This window comes from Engraulis encrasicolus, chromosome 14 (genome assembly GCF_034702125.1).
Source record: "Engraulis encrasicolus isolate BLACKSEA-1 chromosome 14, IST_EnEncr_1.0, whole genome shotgun sequence".
In the NCBI taxonomy this organism is placed as follows: domain Eukaryota; kingdom Metazoa; phylum Chordata; class Actinopteri; order Clupeiformes; family Engraulidae; genus Engraulis; species Engraulis encrasicolus.
In genome coordinates, this window is record NC_085870.1 from 52261929 (window position 1) to 52278692 (window position 16764).

The 16764-nt window shown below is 42.8% G+C and overlaps 1 protein-coding gene across 4 annotated transcripts in view; it reads right to left on the bottom strand.

Moving 5' to 3' along the window:
- Positions 1–163: 163 nt before the first annotated feature.
- raf1b (Raf-1 proto-oncogene, serine/threonine kinase b) overlaps positions 164–16764 on the bottom strand; it is a 46286-nt gene continuing 29685 nt past the window's right edge. For all 4 annotated transcript variants that reach the window (XM_063216084.1, XM_063216086.1, XM_063216083.1 and 1 more), the window contains 10 exons: positions 16443–16467; positions 16072–16184; positions 14973–15090; positions 13978–14062; positions 13391–13567; positions 12250–12296; positions 10201–10319; positions 9766–9897; positions 5655–5789; positions 164–2309 (listed from right to left, as the gene is read on the bottom strand). In XM_063216084.1, the coding sequence (XP_063072154.1) occupies positions 2070–2309; positions 5655–5789; positions 9766–9897; positions 10201–10319; positions 12250–12296; positions 13391–13567; positions 13978–14062; positions 14973–15090; positions 16072–16184; positions 16443–16467 (1191 nt within the window). In that variant the 3' untranslated portion in view covers positions 164–2069. The remainder of the gene's footprint in view (positions 2310–5654; positions 5790–9765; positions 9898–10200; positions 10320–12249; positions 12297–13390; positions 13568–13977; positions 14063–14972; positions 15091–16071; positions 16185–16442; positions 16468–16764) is intronic.

A 16764-nucleotide genomic window follows, 5' to 3' on the forward strand; every position in this document is an offset into this window, starting at 1 on the left:
GGTAGAAAAGACCAACTTACGAGCCACTTTGACCCATTAGTTAGTGTGTGTTTGGCTAGTGAGACTAACATCTACTAGCCATTTTGATTGGTAGTGAAAAAAGTTAATTTACGGCCCTGAATAACATGTAATTTGGGACACACACACACACTGTGATCAGTCATAAAGTATTTAACTTAATTTTATTAAAATACGACGGATAAACAAATCTTTCAAGTTTATGAGTTTATCCTCAGTGACAAGCCATAAGACCAAATAAAATCCCTAATGATTTCATTTCAAGGCCCTATCGTCATCATCATCATCATCATTTGACCTACGCTGTGACAGCCTCAGGCTCGTACAAGAGTCTGAAAGAATCTCATTGCAGCATTCCTACAAAGCAAAAAAAAAAAAAAACCAGCCATACAAATACCCTGTGCACAGAAAGGGGAAACCCAATGCCTCTTCATCATCAAACATCATCACCATCATCTCACAATGAATGGGAAATACAGAACTGTTCCCACCATTAAAACTGTACATCTACACTGTCAGAGAGCTGGGGTGGGAGTCAAATTCTGTCAAACGTCCTTTGATTCTGCAAGACATGAATAAAACTTCAATCATCACTGACGTTGAGCTGTAAGAGGATGATACACAGGGCAACTTAGTGAGCAATGTTGCTAATTGGCTACTATTTTTCTGAGAAGGAGAAAATGTGTCTACTGCTGATCCGAGTTCTCCTGATAGAAGTGTGGTAGTGATAAACTGTCGAAATAAAATCTTATCGTAACGTTGCCCAAAAGCGTTGCTCAAAAAGTTGTCTAGTGTATCATCACCTTTATGTAACAAGGCCACAATCAACTAGCCTGACAACCTCGACCATTCCTTTTTTAATTACCTTGTAATTCACGAATGGTCTCTTTACACTTCTCTGAGGAGGGTTTTCAGTCGACCACCAGAGGGTCGATGTTACCAGCCAATAAGCGGACGCCATTGGGAGTATAATATAACATATGTCATGAACGTCAACTGTCAGCAATTGGTCAGAGCTCATGAATTATGAAGTAATTAATGTGGACACAAGGACCTAGTTTGACTTGCACCCCCTGCTGTGCACTAGCACATACACACTGACCTGAGTAGAGTCGTAGAGTATAGCCGCTGACCTGGTGCCTATACTAAGAAGCTGGTTCAGGAGTAATCCAGGTTAAATTAAGAGGTAAATCTTCTACTAGAAGTCCTCATTTTCTTAAGACAGTGAGGAAAATGGGAATCCAGGTTTTTCAATTAGATGATTTACCTCTTAACTTAACCTGGTTGTCTCCTGAACCAGCTTCTTCATATAGGCCCCTGAGTAGAGTCTCCAAAACAACACAGCCACTGACCAGCTAGAACCTAGAACCTTAGTTGGCTGACATTGGGCAGTTGTATTCAACCCTACAAAAACGGCCAACTTTGGTGAACTGTGATTTTGGGACACTGACCCATGGACGGATGACATTCAAATTGCTACATTTCTTAGACTGGACAGGGAGAGAGACCTGAGCAGACATCCATCCATCCATCCCCTTTCATTCAGGTCGGACTTAAGAAACACGCACCCACACACACAAACACACACCGTCCTTTCATAAATCAAATACATGTCAAAAACAAGGAACAGCAGATTTAAAATATAAACCTCATTCCATTCCTTCATATCGAACCCCTTCTTCCCCCCCTCTCCCCCCCACACACGCACACACTGACACAAAGTTCTGGTACAATACAAAGGGGCCCATGTGATTAGAACCGAGCCTGATTGCAACAGGATGCATTTCTCCACGGGTCTTTTGTCTTCATATTGCAGATTCATATTTAGACACCCCCCCTCAAATATCATCCAATCTCATATCCAAATGCTTCACCCATCATCACGGAAATAAAGTCCACATACTCGAGGAAAAAAAAAGAAAAAGAAAAAAAAAAACGTGTGCAACAACAGTCAATCAGCCTCCTCCTCGGCCTCAGCCCCTGTAATGTTAAATGTGCTTGAAAGGCCACTTGAAAGGCCACTTGGTGGCCTGGCCAGAAGCCATCTGTCCTCATGCTAGCGTCATGGGCAGCTCGTCCGACTGCAGAGAGCCTCGAGGGAGTGTGCCCGTGATGGAGGCGGTGGCTGAGGCCATGGCGGTGCTGTGCTGGAAGATGGGCAGGGGTCGCGTGGAGGTCAGAGTGCAGGCGTTAATGTCCTCGGTGTGGGTGGCACGGTGCAGCGAGGGCTCCGAGGCACTGCGGTTGATCTTGGGGAGCGAGTGCTGCAGCAGCTCAATGGACGACAGGATCTGTTGTCGCGAACAGAGAGGCGAGAGAGAAACACATCAGTTGAGCACTTCCCACTTTAGCCTGTTCATGCTGAAAAAGATCCGAGCATTCAATAAAAAGTTTGAGAGAAGCGTAATGAAATTTGGCCATGCCTAATTTACCACCTGCATTCGGTTCTCCACTCAACTGTCATTTGCCTGAATTCAGCGCGATAGGCACACCTATTTAACCAGCTGCATCTCATTGTCCGCTCTGCCGTCATTTGGTGGAATTTCAGCGCACTGGAATTTGGAACGCCCCTTAATTAACTGTACAGCATTTATTCTCCGCTCACCTGTCTCCAGTCAGAAATTTTCTTTCTCGCTCGCACCCACCACCTCCCCTTTCGCCTCCCTACCGCCACTGTTCGATCAATTCGTCAGGTGTCTTGCCCTAGCTTCCTTCCAGTTCACCTCGCTCCATTGCTCTCCAACCATCATCTACTGGGGGGTGTCCACTCAGAGTACACATATCTGCGGGCGCAGATACTGCCCGAGCTCTCAGAGGCACCCCGTACTCCCGACCTCGAGAATGTTTGCTGCATAGACATCTCTCAGGCGTGGCAGTACTTCAGCACCACGGCCAGCGATCTTGCCCAATACGCCACATAATCTATCTAGCTTCTTGAGTGCAGTGGTCCCTGCAGAACCCATGAAGTACTTTGATGATCAGTCCACCGCGTGGACAGCCACTCTCCTGCGAGAGCGGCACGATCACAAGAAGTCCGTTCTCCAGTGAGAATGAAGATGTATGCATACACGCTTAATCCAAATTTCAGAGAGTGAACTAATTAAAGGGGTATGCCACTATTTTGGGGCTTAATACAGTTAAAATCGTTGGCTGGGGTTTATAAAGGTGGTAAAGTGTCTTATTTTTCATGTGAGCCGTTGTCTTGCTTTAAGACAAGTTAAAAGAGGGAATATGTCGCTAAACTAGTGAAAGTCAATGCATCCATGTACAGTGCCCTCCATAATTATTGGCACCCCTGGTTGAGATGTGTTAAAAGCCTTAAAATAAATTCAGTGTTTATTGCAGAAGAATACTGTCACACTGAAAATTGTAGGAAAATGTAGCCTTCAACTCAAATGAATTGTAAGAAAATAAAAAAAATCCCTGACTAAAAAATAATTATTTTTCATTAAATCACCTGTTCCACAATTATTGGCACCCTTAACAATTCCCAGGAAATAAATATAATTGAAGCATTTCTGTCATTTCTACAGTAGTTTACAAAGTTTACCAGAGTATGTAGGAACATTTAATTAGTAATTCATCACTTTCTGTTTCCCTGGGGTATAAATATGACGTGACACCGAGGCCATTTCTCTTATCCACTCTTAAACATGGGAAAGACAAAGGAACACAGCATACAAGTGAGGCAGATGTGCGTCGACCTTCACAGGTCAGGCAGAGGCTACAAGAAGATTGCCACTCAACTGCAGCTGCCCATATCCACTGTGAGATTAATAATTAAGAAGTTTGACAACACTGGAACAGTGGTAAACAAGCCTGGACGAGGACCCAAGTTTATTTTGCCACCACGCACAGTGAGGAGGATGGTAAGAGAAATCAAAAGATCTCCAAAGCTCACTGTTACAGAATTACAACAAATGGTAGCATCCTGGGGTCACAAAGTCTCCAAATCAACCATCAGGCGCTGTCTACACGCCAACAAGCTGTTTGGGAGGCATGCACGGAGAAAACCTTTCCTCACTCACAATCATAAACGCAAGCGTCTGGAGTTCGCCAAGCGGTATTGGGGCTTCAACTGGGACCGTGTGCTTTGGTCAGATGAGACCAAGATTGAGCTTTTTGGCAACAAACACTCTAAGTGGGTCTGGCGTACCACGAAAGATGCGCATGCTGAAAAGCACCTCATACCCACTGTGAAGTATGGGGGTGGGTCAGTGATGCTGTGGGGCTGTTTCGCTTCCAAAGGCCCTGGGAACCTTGTTAGGGTGCATGGCATCATGAATGCTTTGAAATACCAGGACATTTTAAATCAAAATCTGTTGCCCTCTGCCCGAAAGCTGAAGCTGGGTCGTCACTGGGTCTTTCAGCAAGACAATGACCCTAAACATATGGCCAAATCTACACAGAAATGGTTCACCAGACACAAAATCAAGCTCCTCCCATGGCCATCTCAGTCCCCTGACCTTAACCCCATTGAGAACCTGTGGGGTGAGCTGAAGAGGAGAGTACAGAGGAGAGGACCCAGGTCTCTGGATGATTTAGAGAGATTCTGCAAAGAGGAATGGCTGAAGATCCCTCTTTCTGTCTTTTCCCATCTTGTGAAACATTATAGGAGAAGATTAGGTGCTGTTTTGTTGGCAAAAGGGGGTTGTACAAAATATTAACACCAGGGGTGCTAATAATTGTGACACACATTATTTGATGTCAAATAATTATTTCTTTATGTGGGATTTTTTCCCCACTGAATAAATGCACTTGTATTGAAGGTTGGATTTTTCTCTTTTTTTCCATTAAGGTCCCATATTATTTAGAAAAAAAATAAAATAATTGGAAGCTAAAAAACACATCTCAACCAGGGGTGCCAATAATTATGGAGGGCACTGTAGCATTGCTACATGCTACACGGATCCATTGACTTTCACTAGCTTAGCGACATGCTCCCTCTTTTAACTTGTCTTAAAATAAGACAACGGCTTACATGAAAAATAAGACACTTTACCACCTATATAAACCCTGGCCAACGATTTAAACTGTATTAAGCCCCAAAATAGTGGCATACCCCTTTAACTAAAACTATACTGCTGGTAGGCGTTTTAATGCAAAGACATAATGACGCATCATGGACTCCCATACAATGAATTTGACAAAGTCTTGCACACGACCCATTCCACATCTATTTATTGTTTAATTGTTTACATTTCAGTCATTCAGACCTTCAGAACCTTCTGAGCAATATCCAACACACTGTGAACTGTTCTCTGAACTTGATTTCTCTGCATTATCGGAGGTTAAAAATTAATCTAGTTCAATGTTGGTATAAGACCAGTAGATTTTAGGTACGTACATACTACTATATGTATACATCATTGGTTCAAAGGTACAAACATGTGCTAATGTTTTGTTCATCATTAGTTAATTACCAAGTCTTTCCATTATTATAAAGAAAATATCAGATTCACTTGAAATCGTTCTCGTGTGGATAAGGCCTTTTTATAAAATCCCCAATCCAGTCTGAAGGCAGCTCATGAGTACTCGTTTATCCACTAGCACGTGTCCAAACACATCCTTCTTCTTCGTCTTGTACAAGAAGATCAAAAATGATACTTTTACATCTGTAATGTTAGTAAACCTACCTGAGGAAATAGAGGCCGCTCGTCCCGTGTCTTCTTGATGGTGTCAGCGACGAGCCTCTTCATGGCTTTGGGGCAGCTCTTGTAGAGCTTACTGAGGTCAGGGGACAGGTAGCCCCGGCCCACCATGTAGATGATCTGAGGAGAGACAATTTATACATACACATAATAAGGTACATAACGAGACATCATAAGATGGGCACCTCCAGCCCATGTAGATGATCTGAGGAGAGACAATACTGTTCATATACATACACATTATAAGGTACATAACGAGACATAATAAGACTGGTACCACAAGCCCATGTAGATACGTAGATCTAGCCATTCAGGAAATGGGGGAGGGACTAGGGAGGGTGAGTGCTGACGCATTACTGCACATACAGCCAGATAACACGTCATGATCAAATGGTAAACGGACTGCATTTCTATAGTGCTTTTCCACTCCTTTGAGCACTCAAAGCACTTTACATATATGCCTCACATCCACACATTCACAGTCACACACCAGTGACCGTGGCTTTCAAGCAAGGTACTACCACCCTGCCACCAGGAGCAACTTGGAGTTAAGCATCTTGCTCAAGGACACATCGATGTCAGACAGAGCGGGGCTCAAACCTGCAACTTTCTGGTTGCGTAACAGGCTCCTCTACCACCTGAGCCACCACCGCCCGTGTTGTACATTATGTATGTGTATGTTAGGGTAAACAACCAAATGATCAGATCCAGATCAGACCCAAACATTTCAAATCTCAACAGAGTTCACCCCTCCCACTTCACCTTTCATCTGTGCTTAATTTGGCAGCTCCAGACCGCCTGTGCCACGTCAGTGCCCAGCCATTGTACGAGCAGGCTATCACTTCTCCTTTGCACATTGCAGATGAGTGTTAGATGGGTGATTTGACCTTGATGACAGCATTGGTACTGGTAGCGGCAGCCTTGGCCTTGTGGTTAAGGAGATGGGCTTTAGGTCAGAAGGTTGCAGGTTCGAATCCCACCCTTTCACTCCCTACCTCACTCCATGGCTGAGGTGCACTTCACTTCACTTCAGCATGGCACCTAACCCCGCACTGCTCTGGGGACTGTAACCAACACCCTGCACTTAAAATAAATGTAATTCCCTTTGGATAAAAGCGTCAGCTGTGTAATGTAATGAAATGTAATGGTACTCAGGGGAGCACTTGGACCTTGTTAGATCCTGTGAACTGTGAAGCACATGTAAATAAGTCCTTCGCATGTTGTGTGCTCTGCAAATTCTGATTATTGTTGTGATATAAATAAACCTACAAGTTGGCTGTCGTAAGAGTTTTTAGGTGTTCACCGACACACCGTTCCAAGCATTTAAAAAAAAAAAATTAGAGTCAAGTTTGGTATGGTCAGTATTAACGTGTGTGCATTGCAATAACTTTCATAGCACCTTCTGTGATAACTGAAAATGATTAATATGCTGTTGACCAACACCGCCTCCCGGCGTCCTGCTCTCTGCCAAATATAACAGCGTATCAAGAATCACCCGACACGTGTACCGGCTCATCCTCTTACAAGTTTGTGTAACACGATGCCAGACTAAGTCCTTGGTATTCATACCTACTTAGTTTACCAGATGGGGAAATAATAATAAACTAACCAAAGTAGAGCACATCTCTATGTCATTGACTGACTCTGCATAGTCAGATGGGAGTTTCCAAATCCTTACGTTCTCCCTCTCATTGGATGCTAAAAACACTTTTTGGCCCAACAAAGTGCCAAGTGCATACAACCTTTGAAAGTGACAGTACCGCCTTCAAAGATCTCATACCACCCTGGCAGTCAAATTAATCGAATATGAATTGAATCGAATTCGAATATGAATCTTAAAAAAGTATTTTGTGCAATACTGCCTTAATAGGAAGATGGCAAGATATTTATCCACAAGACAAAGGAGTCTAACTCATTGACTAACTCCTTTCTTGAAAATGACTGGCAAAATATTTTAAAAGTGTTGGCATTTCTCTAAGCACTTTACCTGCATCACTATCAAAGGGCCTAGTGTATTCATGATGTGTCATTCATGTGCTAGGGGAATTATGGTAAATACCAGCATGTGGTATCCTCCACTGGACAACTCATAGAATATTTGATACATGAGCTGCCCAAAAGAGATAACCTTTGACCTTTTCAACACAACGGAGATAAATTGCAGTTTATTTCCCTCAAAAACTGATGCTTTTTTATAGGCAGAGTAAATATTGTGGATGGCAGAGTAAAACGCTAATGCTAAAACACACAATCCCAGCAAAATATAAATCACAAGATGGCTAAACTCATGTTTTGCAGTTTTATACATGCACATTAACATCATTGTCAGGATACACATCGGCTCTGGTGTTTTGTATCACTATGACAACTAAAGGACTTGGAAATTACGAGGGTTCCTTGTTCCGATTCTAAAGTGGAAAACATCATCTTTCCCATGGCATGTGAGTGAGCCATTACAGCAGGGGTGCATCCCAATATGTGACCTTGCCTCCTCCACTTGCTTCTCGTAAAGATGACATCACTGACAACAGTATTATATTTCAATATCTTGCAAAAGCTCAATTGTAAAGTCTTTTTGTCATTTGCAATTGGGATGATGAATGAAAAACAGTCCCTCAAAAGTTGTTGTGGCGAGGCTGACAGCTGAGAAACTTTATTGTTTTCTCCACGGAGGAGGGGCCAGGAGGCGGGACGAGGAGACAAGCACAAGTGGAGGAGGCAAGGACACATATTGGGATGCACCCCAGGAGTTGTTCGGGGGTGGAGCTGGAGGAGAGTTGGAATGGGCCAGAGGAATGGAGCTGAGGTTTCGGCCGAGGTGGGGGTTGGCTTTGCTCGTTTCAACCTCCTGTTTTTACAATAACAAGAGTGACTGGAGGAACAATGAGGGGTGACAGAGAAAATACAGGCTAGCAGCCAGTGGGCAGCGGTCTGCAGAGAGCAGAGCACGTCAGAGAAGCAGAGGACTGCCAGACTACCCTCATCCTGCGGTTTTGGAAAAAAACAACAAAAACGAGAGAGAGAGAGAGAGCGAGAGAGAGAGAGAGCGAGAGAGCGAGAGAAAAGAGGGCAGAGTGGAGACCTAAATTTAGAGATGTGCATCACACTAAAGCCAACGCAGCAATATTTCACACTGAGACACTACTGTAGCAGGAATGTTACCATCCATACAGAGATCCTGCCTCATCTCAGGCACACAAATTGCATGCAAGAAATGCAGACACTCTTACACCACAAACAGCACTGTACCATAACGGAATCAGAGGGTTGCAGGTTCAAATCCTTTATCCTCCATGATTGAAGTACCCATGAGCAAGGCACCTGACATCACGTTGCTTCAGGGACTGTAACCAATAACCTGTACTTAAGGAGCCGTCAGTCGCTTTGAGATAAAAGCATCAGCTAAAGAAATGCAATCTAATGTAGCAAAGAGGGCATTGCCTCTATGCCACCTGCACCCAACCCTGAAGGCAGGACTGGCAACTTTGTTATTTTGCTAAGCAATGTTTGCTGCCTGCACTGTGTTATTAAGCTTCTGATGATCCACCATTGCAGTCTGTGCCAATCAAACCTTTGTGGTCAGGCCACAATGCCCACAGCTGGGGCGACAGAAACTAGAGTAAAGGCCTGACTGAGAACATTAGCACTTTCCCAAACACAGACAAACACGGTGACTTAGTGAAACCATCTGTGGAAACTAATCTGAGTCAATAGATAGGCACATAAATTGATGCTCAAAAAACAATGTCTACATCATTCAAGCAGCAAGGTGCAAAATAAAATGCAATGTTCTCAAAAATTGCAGTGCCTTAGATGTCCACTAGAGGGTAGCTGCCAAAGTGAGTCAAACTGCAAAATTGTCTGTAGGCTACTGGCCTGTGCAAGGCCTATCCGAATGAGAAAAGTTAATCTTACAAATGCAGTAAATATATACATAAAAAACAATACAATCTTCTGTGTCTGGTTCAGAGCGAAAGAAGCTGTACTTTCATGTATTCAATTGACTGAATCATGTATTGATTGGTTGAATTGCTCATATAATTAAAATTCATCTGCAGTACTAATTCAAAGATCTGCTGGCATCTCCCACACTCACCTGGTCTCGATTAGCAATCATGCAATAAGGCAGTTCTCCCGTCATGAGCTCGTACAGGACTATCCCATAGGAGTATACGTCCGACTGAAAGCTGTATGGGTTGTTGTCCTGCATACGAAGGACCTCTGGAGCCTACACAAAAACAGTAATATGGCATGATGGGAATGATTAACCTTAAACGATGAAAGACAATGCACTGCAAAATGGCACTGATGATCAATAGATCATTGCATCATCATAACACTGCATTGCATTGCATTGCAAAATGCATTTTATATACAGTAGTTTTAAAAAGTATGTTCTCGAAATATTTTCCTGGCAGGAAGTCATACATGGATGAAAAGACGTCTGAACAGTCCTTTCCAATAATTTAATGCAAAAGAAATAAAAAGGCGTTTAAGTCATTTTGCAACAAAACTCTTGACTTGTCCTCACCATCCAGAGTATGGATCCTGTGGGCTGTTCTACCTGGTGTGAGCCGCTCCACCTCGCCTTCACCGTGGCCAGACCAAAGTCTCCAATCTTCACAGTCAGGCCTTCATGGAGGAAGATGTCTGTTTCCACGTCAAGGAGATATATACTGGGTTGTAAAATACACTGACAAAATGAGGAAGTAGAGAAAGTATTATGCCATGGACGCCATTGTGGTACGCTCATGTTGTGACTATTGGGACATTGTGGGCATCACAATCAGCAATTGACCGATCCCAAGCCACGCCCATTTTTGGTGCGTCATAATACAGTTATCGAGAACCCTCAGACAACCTCGGACAACTTGTAGGCAGAGGAGCGGTCATACTGCTACTCCTGTATTCAGAGTAGGCTAAATAGAAATGTAAAAATAGGAATAAAAAGCCATTTATTGCCATTACACTTGGTAAAATGGCATGTTAAGCCTCCATAAGGTGTAGCCTAGCCTACACTTGCCTACAGTATTCATAAATAGGCTACAGTAGGCCTAAATATAGGCTATAGAAATCAATAGGCCTACAAAATGGGTAGGCTATTCATGACAGTGAAAAGTCTTGTGTAGGGTTAATGTAAAAGTGATGGCAGATATCCTGACCTTGTTAACATTTACTATTTTCATACTGTTCCCCAAACCAAACATAGCCTATTTGGGGGGACTACAGTCTTTTTCGGACCAGTGAGTTTTTTCACACACAAGGCACACGGCATTATAGGACACTAGTTTGTAGGTTTGTAGGTAAGTTTGTAAGGTGGTGTATCAATAAAGATTATTCTTCTTATGTTTCTTATTGTTGCTGTTGTTGTTAAGACCAAAATTAAACATTTGTGGCCGAATATCCACACAGAATACCCAAACGGAATATAGGCCTACCGTTTGCCGAATAACGCAACCTATTTGCGAGTTTGAACAGTTTATTAAAATATGCACATTTTTTTTTTTTTTTTTTTTTTTTTTAAAGGTACACTGTGCAGGAAATGGTCAAAAAAGGTACTGCAACTATGCAGCTCATTGAAACTGTGTTGCCTATTGCCAAATTTGATCTTTTCATGAAAGTTTATTAAGTAATAAACTAATATTCTCTAGTATGGCCCAAGTACAGTTATTTTTGCAGCTAAAAATGGCTATTTCTGGAAATTCAAAATGGCGGACCATGGAGAAGATCCCCCTTTTCATGTATGAAAAATGCATTTTTTTTCCAGTCATAATGAATACTTAGAATTTGATAGTGCTGGTAAGAATTCATGAAAAAGGTTAAAAACATTATTGAATAGATAGCATGAATTCTTGAAATAAACAACTAAACATCTCACACAGTGCCCCTTTAAAGGGGTATGCCACTATTTTGGGGCTTAATACAGTTAAAATCGTTGGCCAGGGTTTATAAAGGTGGTAAACTGTCTTGTTTTTCATGTAGCCGTTGTCTTGCTTTAAGACAAGTTAAAAGAGGGAGAATGTCGCTAAGCTAGTGAAAGTCAATGGATCCATGTAGCATGCTACAATGCTACACGGATCCACTGACTTTCACTAGCTTAGCGACATATGCCCTCTTTTAACTTGTCTTAAAGCAAGACAACGCTTCACATTGTCTTCTCATTGTCTACTCTCAAACTGTCCTGTAATAATAAAGGCCAAAAGCCCCAAAAAATACTGTAAGTGAGCTGAAAGTTTGGTTAGCTTAATACATTAAGACACAGCCCCTGTTATCAGCCCCTCCCCTGAATGGCAATGGCAATGACCAACTCATAATGCATTACTAAAGGCCTCGTGTAATGTCATAGTAGTGGAGTACTGTGGTCGTAAAGTCTTTTCAACGACTATTACAGCTTCCCACTGGTGAAACAATGTGCATAATGAGGCTAAATGGTGCCCATGGTCGTTCAATGAAGCGACAATTTAGCATTATAAATTCCAAAACCTATTTCGAATCTGCCCATGCACTTAAGCCGGTGATTTTCAATAATCAATATGTGCATGGGGATACACTGAACATCAATGCACAAGGAAAAGGATACTGTTGGATTTCATGTCCCGATGAATGATATTCTTCGCATGTAAATAGCTGTAATGAGACAGAAACAGCACAGTTGAGACCATCACATATTTCCACAACAGTTCATTGAAGACATCACCCCTATGATTCCTGTTTATATGTTTGCAAACATTAACCATCGCGTGTGATGAGACTTATTTGTTTATGTGAAAACACCCTTATTATTTTTAAGCACCTGGAGTCTATAAATACATCAAATCTAACTGCCAGAATTATGGCTTGTTGTGGGATACATATAGCACTATGCTAGAATGTGAGCCCATACCCTTTGAGCACAATGGAGGTAAAACACGACCCAGTTCACACACACACACACCACACATACACATAGACACATAGACACACTGGAAGAGAGTGGAGACCACTAGACAGAAAGACAGGGAGGATCTTCAAGGGTTTCACTTGAAGATCAACTAAACTAACCAACCAATTCTCGCACCTTCTCAACAACAGACAGAGTGCTGCTGTCTCATCAGTTACAGTGATTTACATTTGCACATGTGTTCAGGAGTTCAGACGCCTACAAAGATGGTTATATGTGTAAATTACTTACTCCATGCCCTGAACAGTGTGACAATGCCTTAGTATCTTCCTGCATAGAGCTGTGCTTACCGTTTGGTGTTTCTAATGCACAACACACATTATTTACTCAAGGAACAATACTCCTGCTATGGTGTTTCTAACACATTGGTGTTTCTGATGTATTGTTCATATACAGCACTTGCCCTTGTCCTAGTAATTTATGCTTCTGCACTGGGCTCTATTTAATGTCTTCACAAGGCTGCATAAAGCTGTATTCAGTCTGCACAAAAAAAGGTATAAAACTGCATTCTGTATAACACTGTATTCAGTTTGATTGCAGATGACTTACTCCATGCCAAAAACAGTATCCTATGGCAGATACATGTATGTATATAACTTACTCCATGCCCTGAGCAGTCTCCTTGGGTCTTCATATACATAAAAAAAATATCAATATATTAATATACAATATCATAACTGACTCAAAGTGTTCTCAAATACACATGCACGTTCACACACCATCTCTGGACACTGCTAAGAAGGCACCAATTGTTTGTTTATATGTTCTGTACATGACTTACTCCATGCCCTGAGCGGTCTGCCGTGCGATGTCGATGAGCTGGAACATCTGCAGGTTGGTCTCCTGGACGTGCAGGTGTTTGTAGAGGCTGCTGCCATCACACCACTGGGTGACGATGGCCAGGTTGCCCTGCGTCATGTAACCCATGAACAACAGGATGTTCACATGCCGAGTCTTCCTGCCAGTCAACACACACATGGCCAGGTCAATGACCTCACATCATCACATTACATTACTATTCAAACTCGCAACCTTCTGATCTTACGTCCACCTCCCTAACCATTAGGCCACGGCTGACTCTTTTTGGGCTCAGACCTCAGGTGATACAAGCTAATGGCCATAAATTAATTAGTAATTGGTAATTAATGTACTGCAATAAATCTCAGATAATCCACTAAAAACAGAACAATTAATCCATACAACAGTGGCATTATCTGTGATTGCACCACCCTGCCATGTGCTACCACTCGTCACTGACCCACATAACAGTAGATTTATGACCATGATTAAGTATTGTCCTTATCTGACACAGCAGCCCATTTTATTTCAACGCTGCTGGAGGGAAATGAAACGACGGTCTGCACTGACCTGAGAACAGCCACCTCGTTCCTGAAGGCCTGGAATTGCTCGGGCGTGGGGTTAGCCACCTTTAAGACTTTAACTGCCACATCACCTGCAGAGACGCACAGAACAGAAGCACTATTAAAAGATGAACACATGTATGAAGAGTTGCAAAACCTTAAAGAAGAAAAATACTGTTTTTGGAAACAGACTTAAACACAAAGCTCTTAATGTTTAAATCCAGATCCACCAAGTTATGTCAGATACAAAAGGGGGCAAAGCCACAAAATGCTAAGATGAAACAACCATGTTACATGCCTTCATAAAATAACACATCAGCACAATTTTCCAGTACTAGGACATAACGTCATTTTGAGATTTTATAAATATGGTCAGACTCTCTCACAATCAAGAGGACTTTGAACTGAAGAAGGTTGAAGACCCCTGTTCTAGTCCGTCCTTCAATGCCCCCTTGTAGAGTAAACCAGCGGGAATGTACAGCATGTACAGAAAGTCATGCCAGCCCATAGAGATGGTGACGCTCTTCACAAAGACCCAAATATCATTGGGCCCTTGAAAAGATCTAAGGCCTTGGCCACAGAAAGCTTTCATGTTTATCCCCACTTGATGGCCCAGTGAGTGACATTTTCAGTCCCCGTGACATGATAAACATCTATGGGTATCGTATCGTATCACTTCTTAGCCCCTCAGCAAGTAAGGGATGGGAAATATAACACATTAGATCTTTGAGGATGAACGCTTTCATCTTCTTCCCCCATGAGGAGCAGCTCTTCAGTAAGGCATGCCATGCCACTTTCGATCGCTGTGACATGATAGGAGGTCATGACAGTTCTGTGTATCGTATTGTCGTCCAAGGCACTCAAGGTTGCAATTTTTATACTTTTAAATTTTGATTTCCTCCACCCTGAACAAGTTTGAGAGTCCCTACACCGATAAGCACCAAGGAAAAAAGGCGAAGACCCTGAAGCACTGCATTTTCCTACTTGCTTTTCGATACCTACCGTGCCACTTCCCTTTGTAGACGGTCCCAAATGAGCCGGAGCCTATCCGGGACAGCAGAACCACCTCGCTGGCCTCGATCTCCCAGTAATAGCTGGAGTCTCTCTTGTCCCTTGGACGCTGTGTGCACACATTATGCATCCGTTTGAAGTAGGGGTGTGATAGGATGGTATTAAAATCACGACGAATGAGAATGAGTGGAAGATAGTCAGCGATCAGGTTTTTTTTTTGATGGAAGACAGTGATTTAAAAATTGAAATCGAAATGTTTCGTTAAAAAAATCCTGATGTGACATTTTTGCCATATCTGCCACCCCTAGTTAAACTAGGCTAGGCTAGTTTGAAGTACGGCATATTCCTTGTACAGTACATGTACACAGAACACAACTTAGATTTGCATGTGCAGCATTCTCAAAATCATGGACTGATTGCTATGGCTAGTATTTGGTGGGTCAACACGTGGAGTGATAGTCAGTTTAATGTCATGTACACCGCAATGAGAAGACGACAATGACAATGAGAACAAAATGAGAAGACAGCACCAAGTGTAGCATTTCAGGAAAACGTTTGACTACGAATAAACAAGGAATGGAGAGGTGAAGAGGTAGCCTGGTATGACCCGCCCATAAAACTTCTCTTCATACGTATTCATGGTCTGGAGGGTCTTTGACCTGATGCGATTAGAAGGGCAGGAAGGCTGCAGTCACTTCTGGTTTGAAACGAGTGGACAACTCTCACCCAATCGTTCACTTATTGGCCGTCCGCTTAGTGGACAACTAAACCAGAGATTCTTTAAGTATATAGAGATATGCCAACATAATAGGTTTCTATGGGCACCTAACGTGACCAGGTTCCGGTCTGCCTAAAGGGGCGTGTCATAATGCTCCTAGCATTGAATAGAACAGTCCTCAGGTCTGCCTAGGTCTGCCTAAAGGGGGATTTCCCCCCCAATAATAGAACCCGGAAACAATGGGCCAATGGAACCTCTCTCTCTCTCTACTCTCTCCGACTAAACCCTCCCCAGAAAAGAACCTCCAGTCCATGAATAAGAATGAAGAGAAGTACGGGTCACCGGGCTAGTGAGGAGGTGCTCTGTACTCACGATGCGGTTCTTTTCCTGAGTGCTGGAGGAGGCAGATTTCTCCCTGTGCATGGGAGTCGGGGGCTTAGGCTGAGCGGTGGCCCAGCCTGTAGGACTCAGGTTAGGAGGGCTCCCTGTCAACAACATGGATGGTGGTTAGAGAATGATTAAAGGAAAGGGGGAGGGACGTGCACACCTCACAATTTTTGCTTACAGAATGATTAAACTCATGGAAAGGTATGGTAAAACTAAGACATGAATGCTGCAGGGTTATAGTGTGTGTGTGTACGTGTGCGTGTGTGTGTGTGTGTGTGTGTGTGTGTGTGTGTGTGTGTGTGTGTGTGTGTGTGTGTGTGTGTGTGTGTGATAAGTAAAATAGTACATCACCTTACCTGACTCATGACCTCTTAATGCGTCCTGAGAAGAGACACAAAACACATTCTTACGTCAGATTAAATTCATTAGTCACCTCAAGGACATAACAAGATGACCGACCAGTCCAAACATTCATCCCAATTGAGGGTAGGTTATCTAACCAACATATTCAGTAGCTTATGTCTTACCCTTCAAACATGTCTCACAGCCATGCTTTCAAATGAACCACAACGTATGCACCATAACTATGGACAAGGCGTAAGTAAGTCATCCTAAAACTAATGGTAATTCAGTAATCTTATAATGCATTCCTTGCAAAAACACTAACCCTCACAAAAA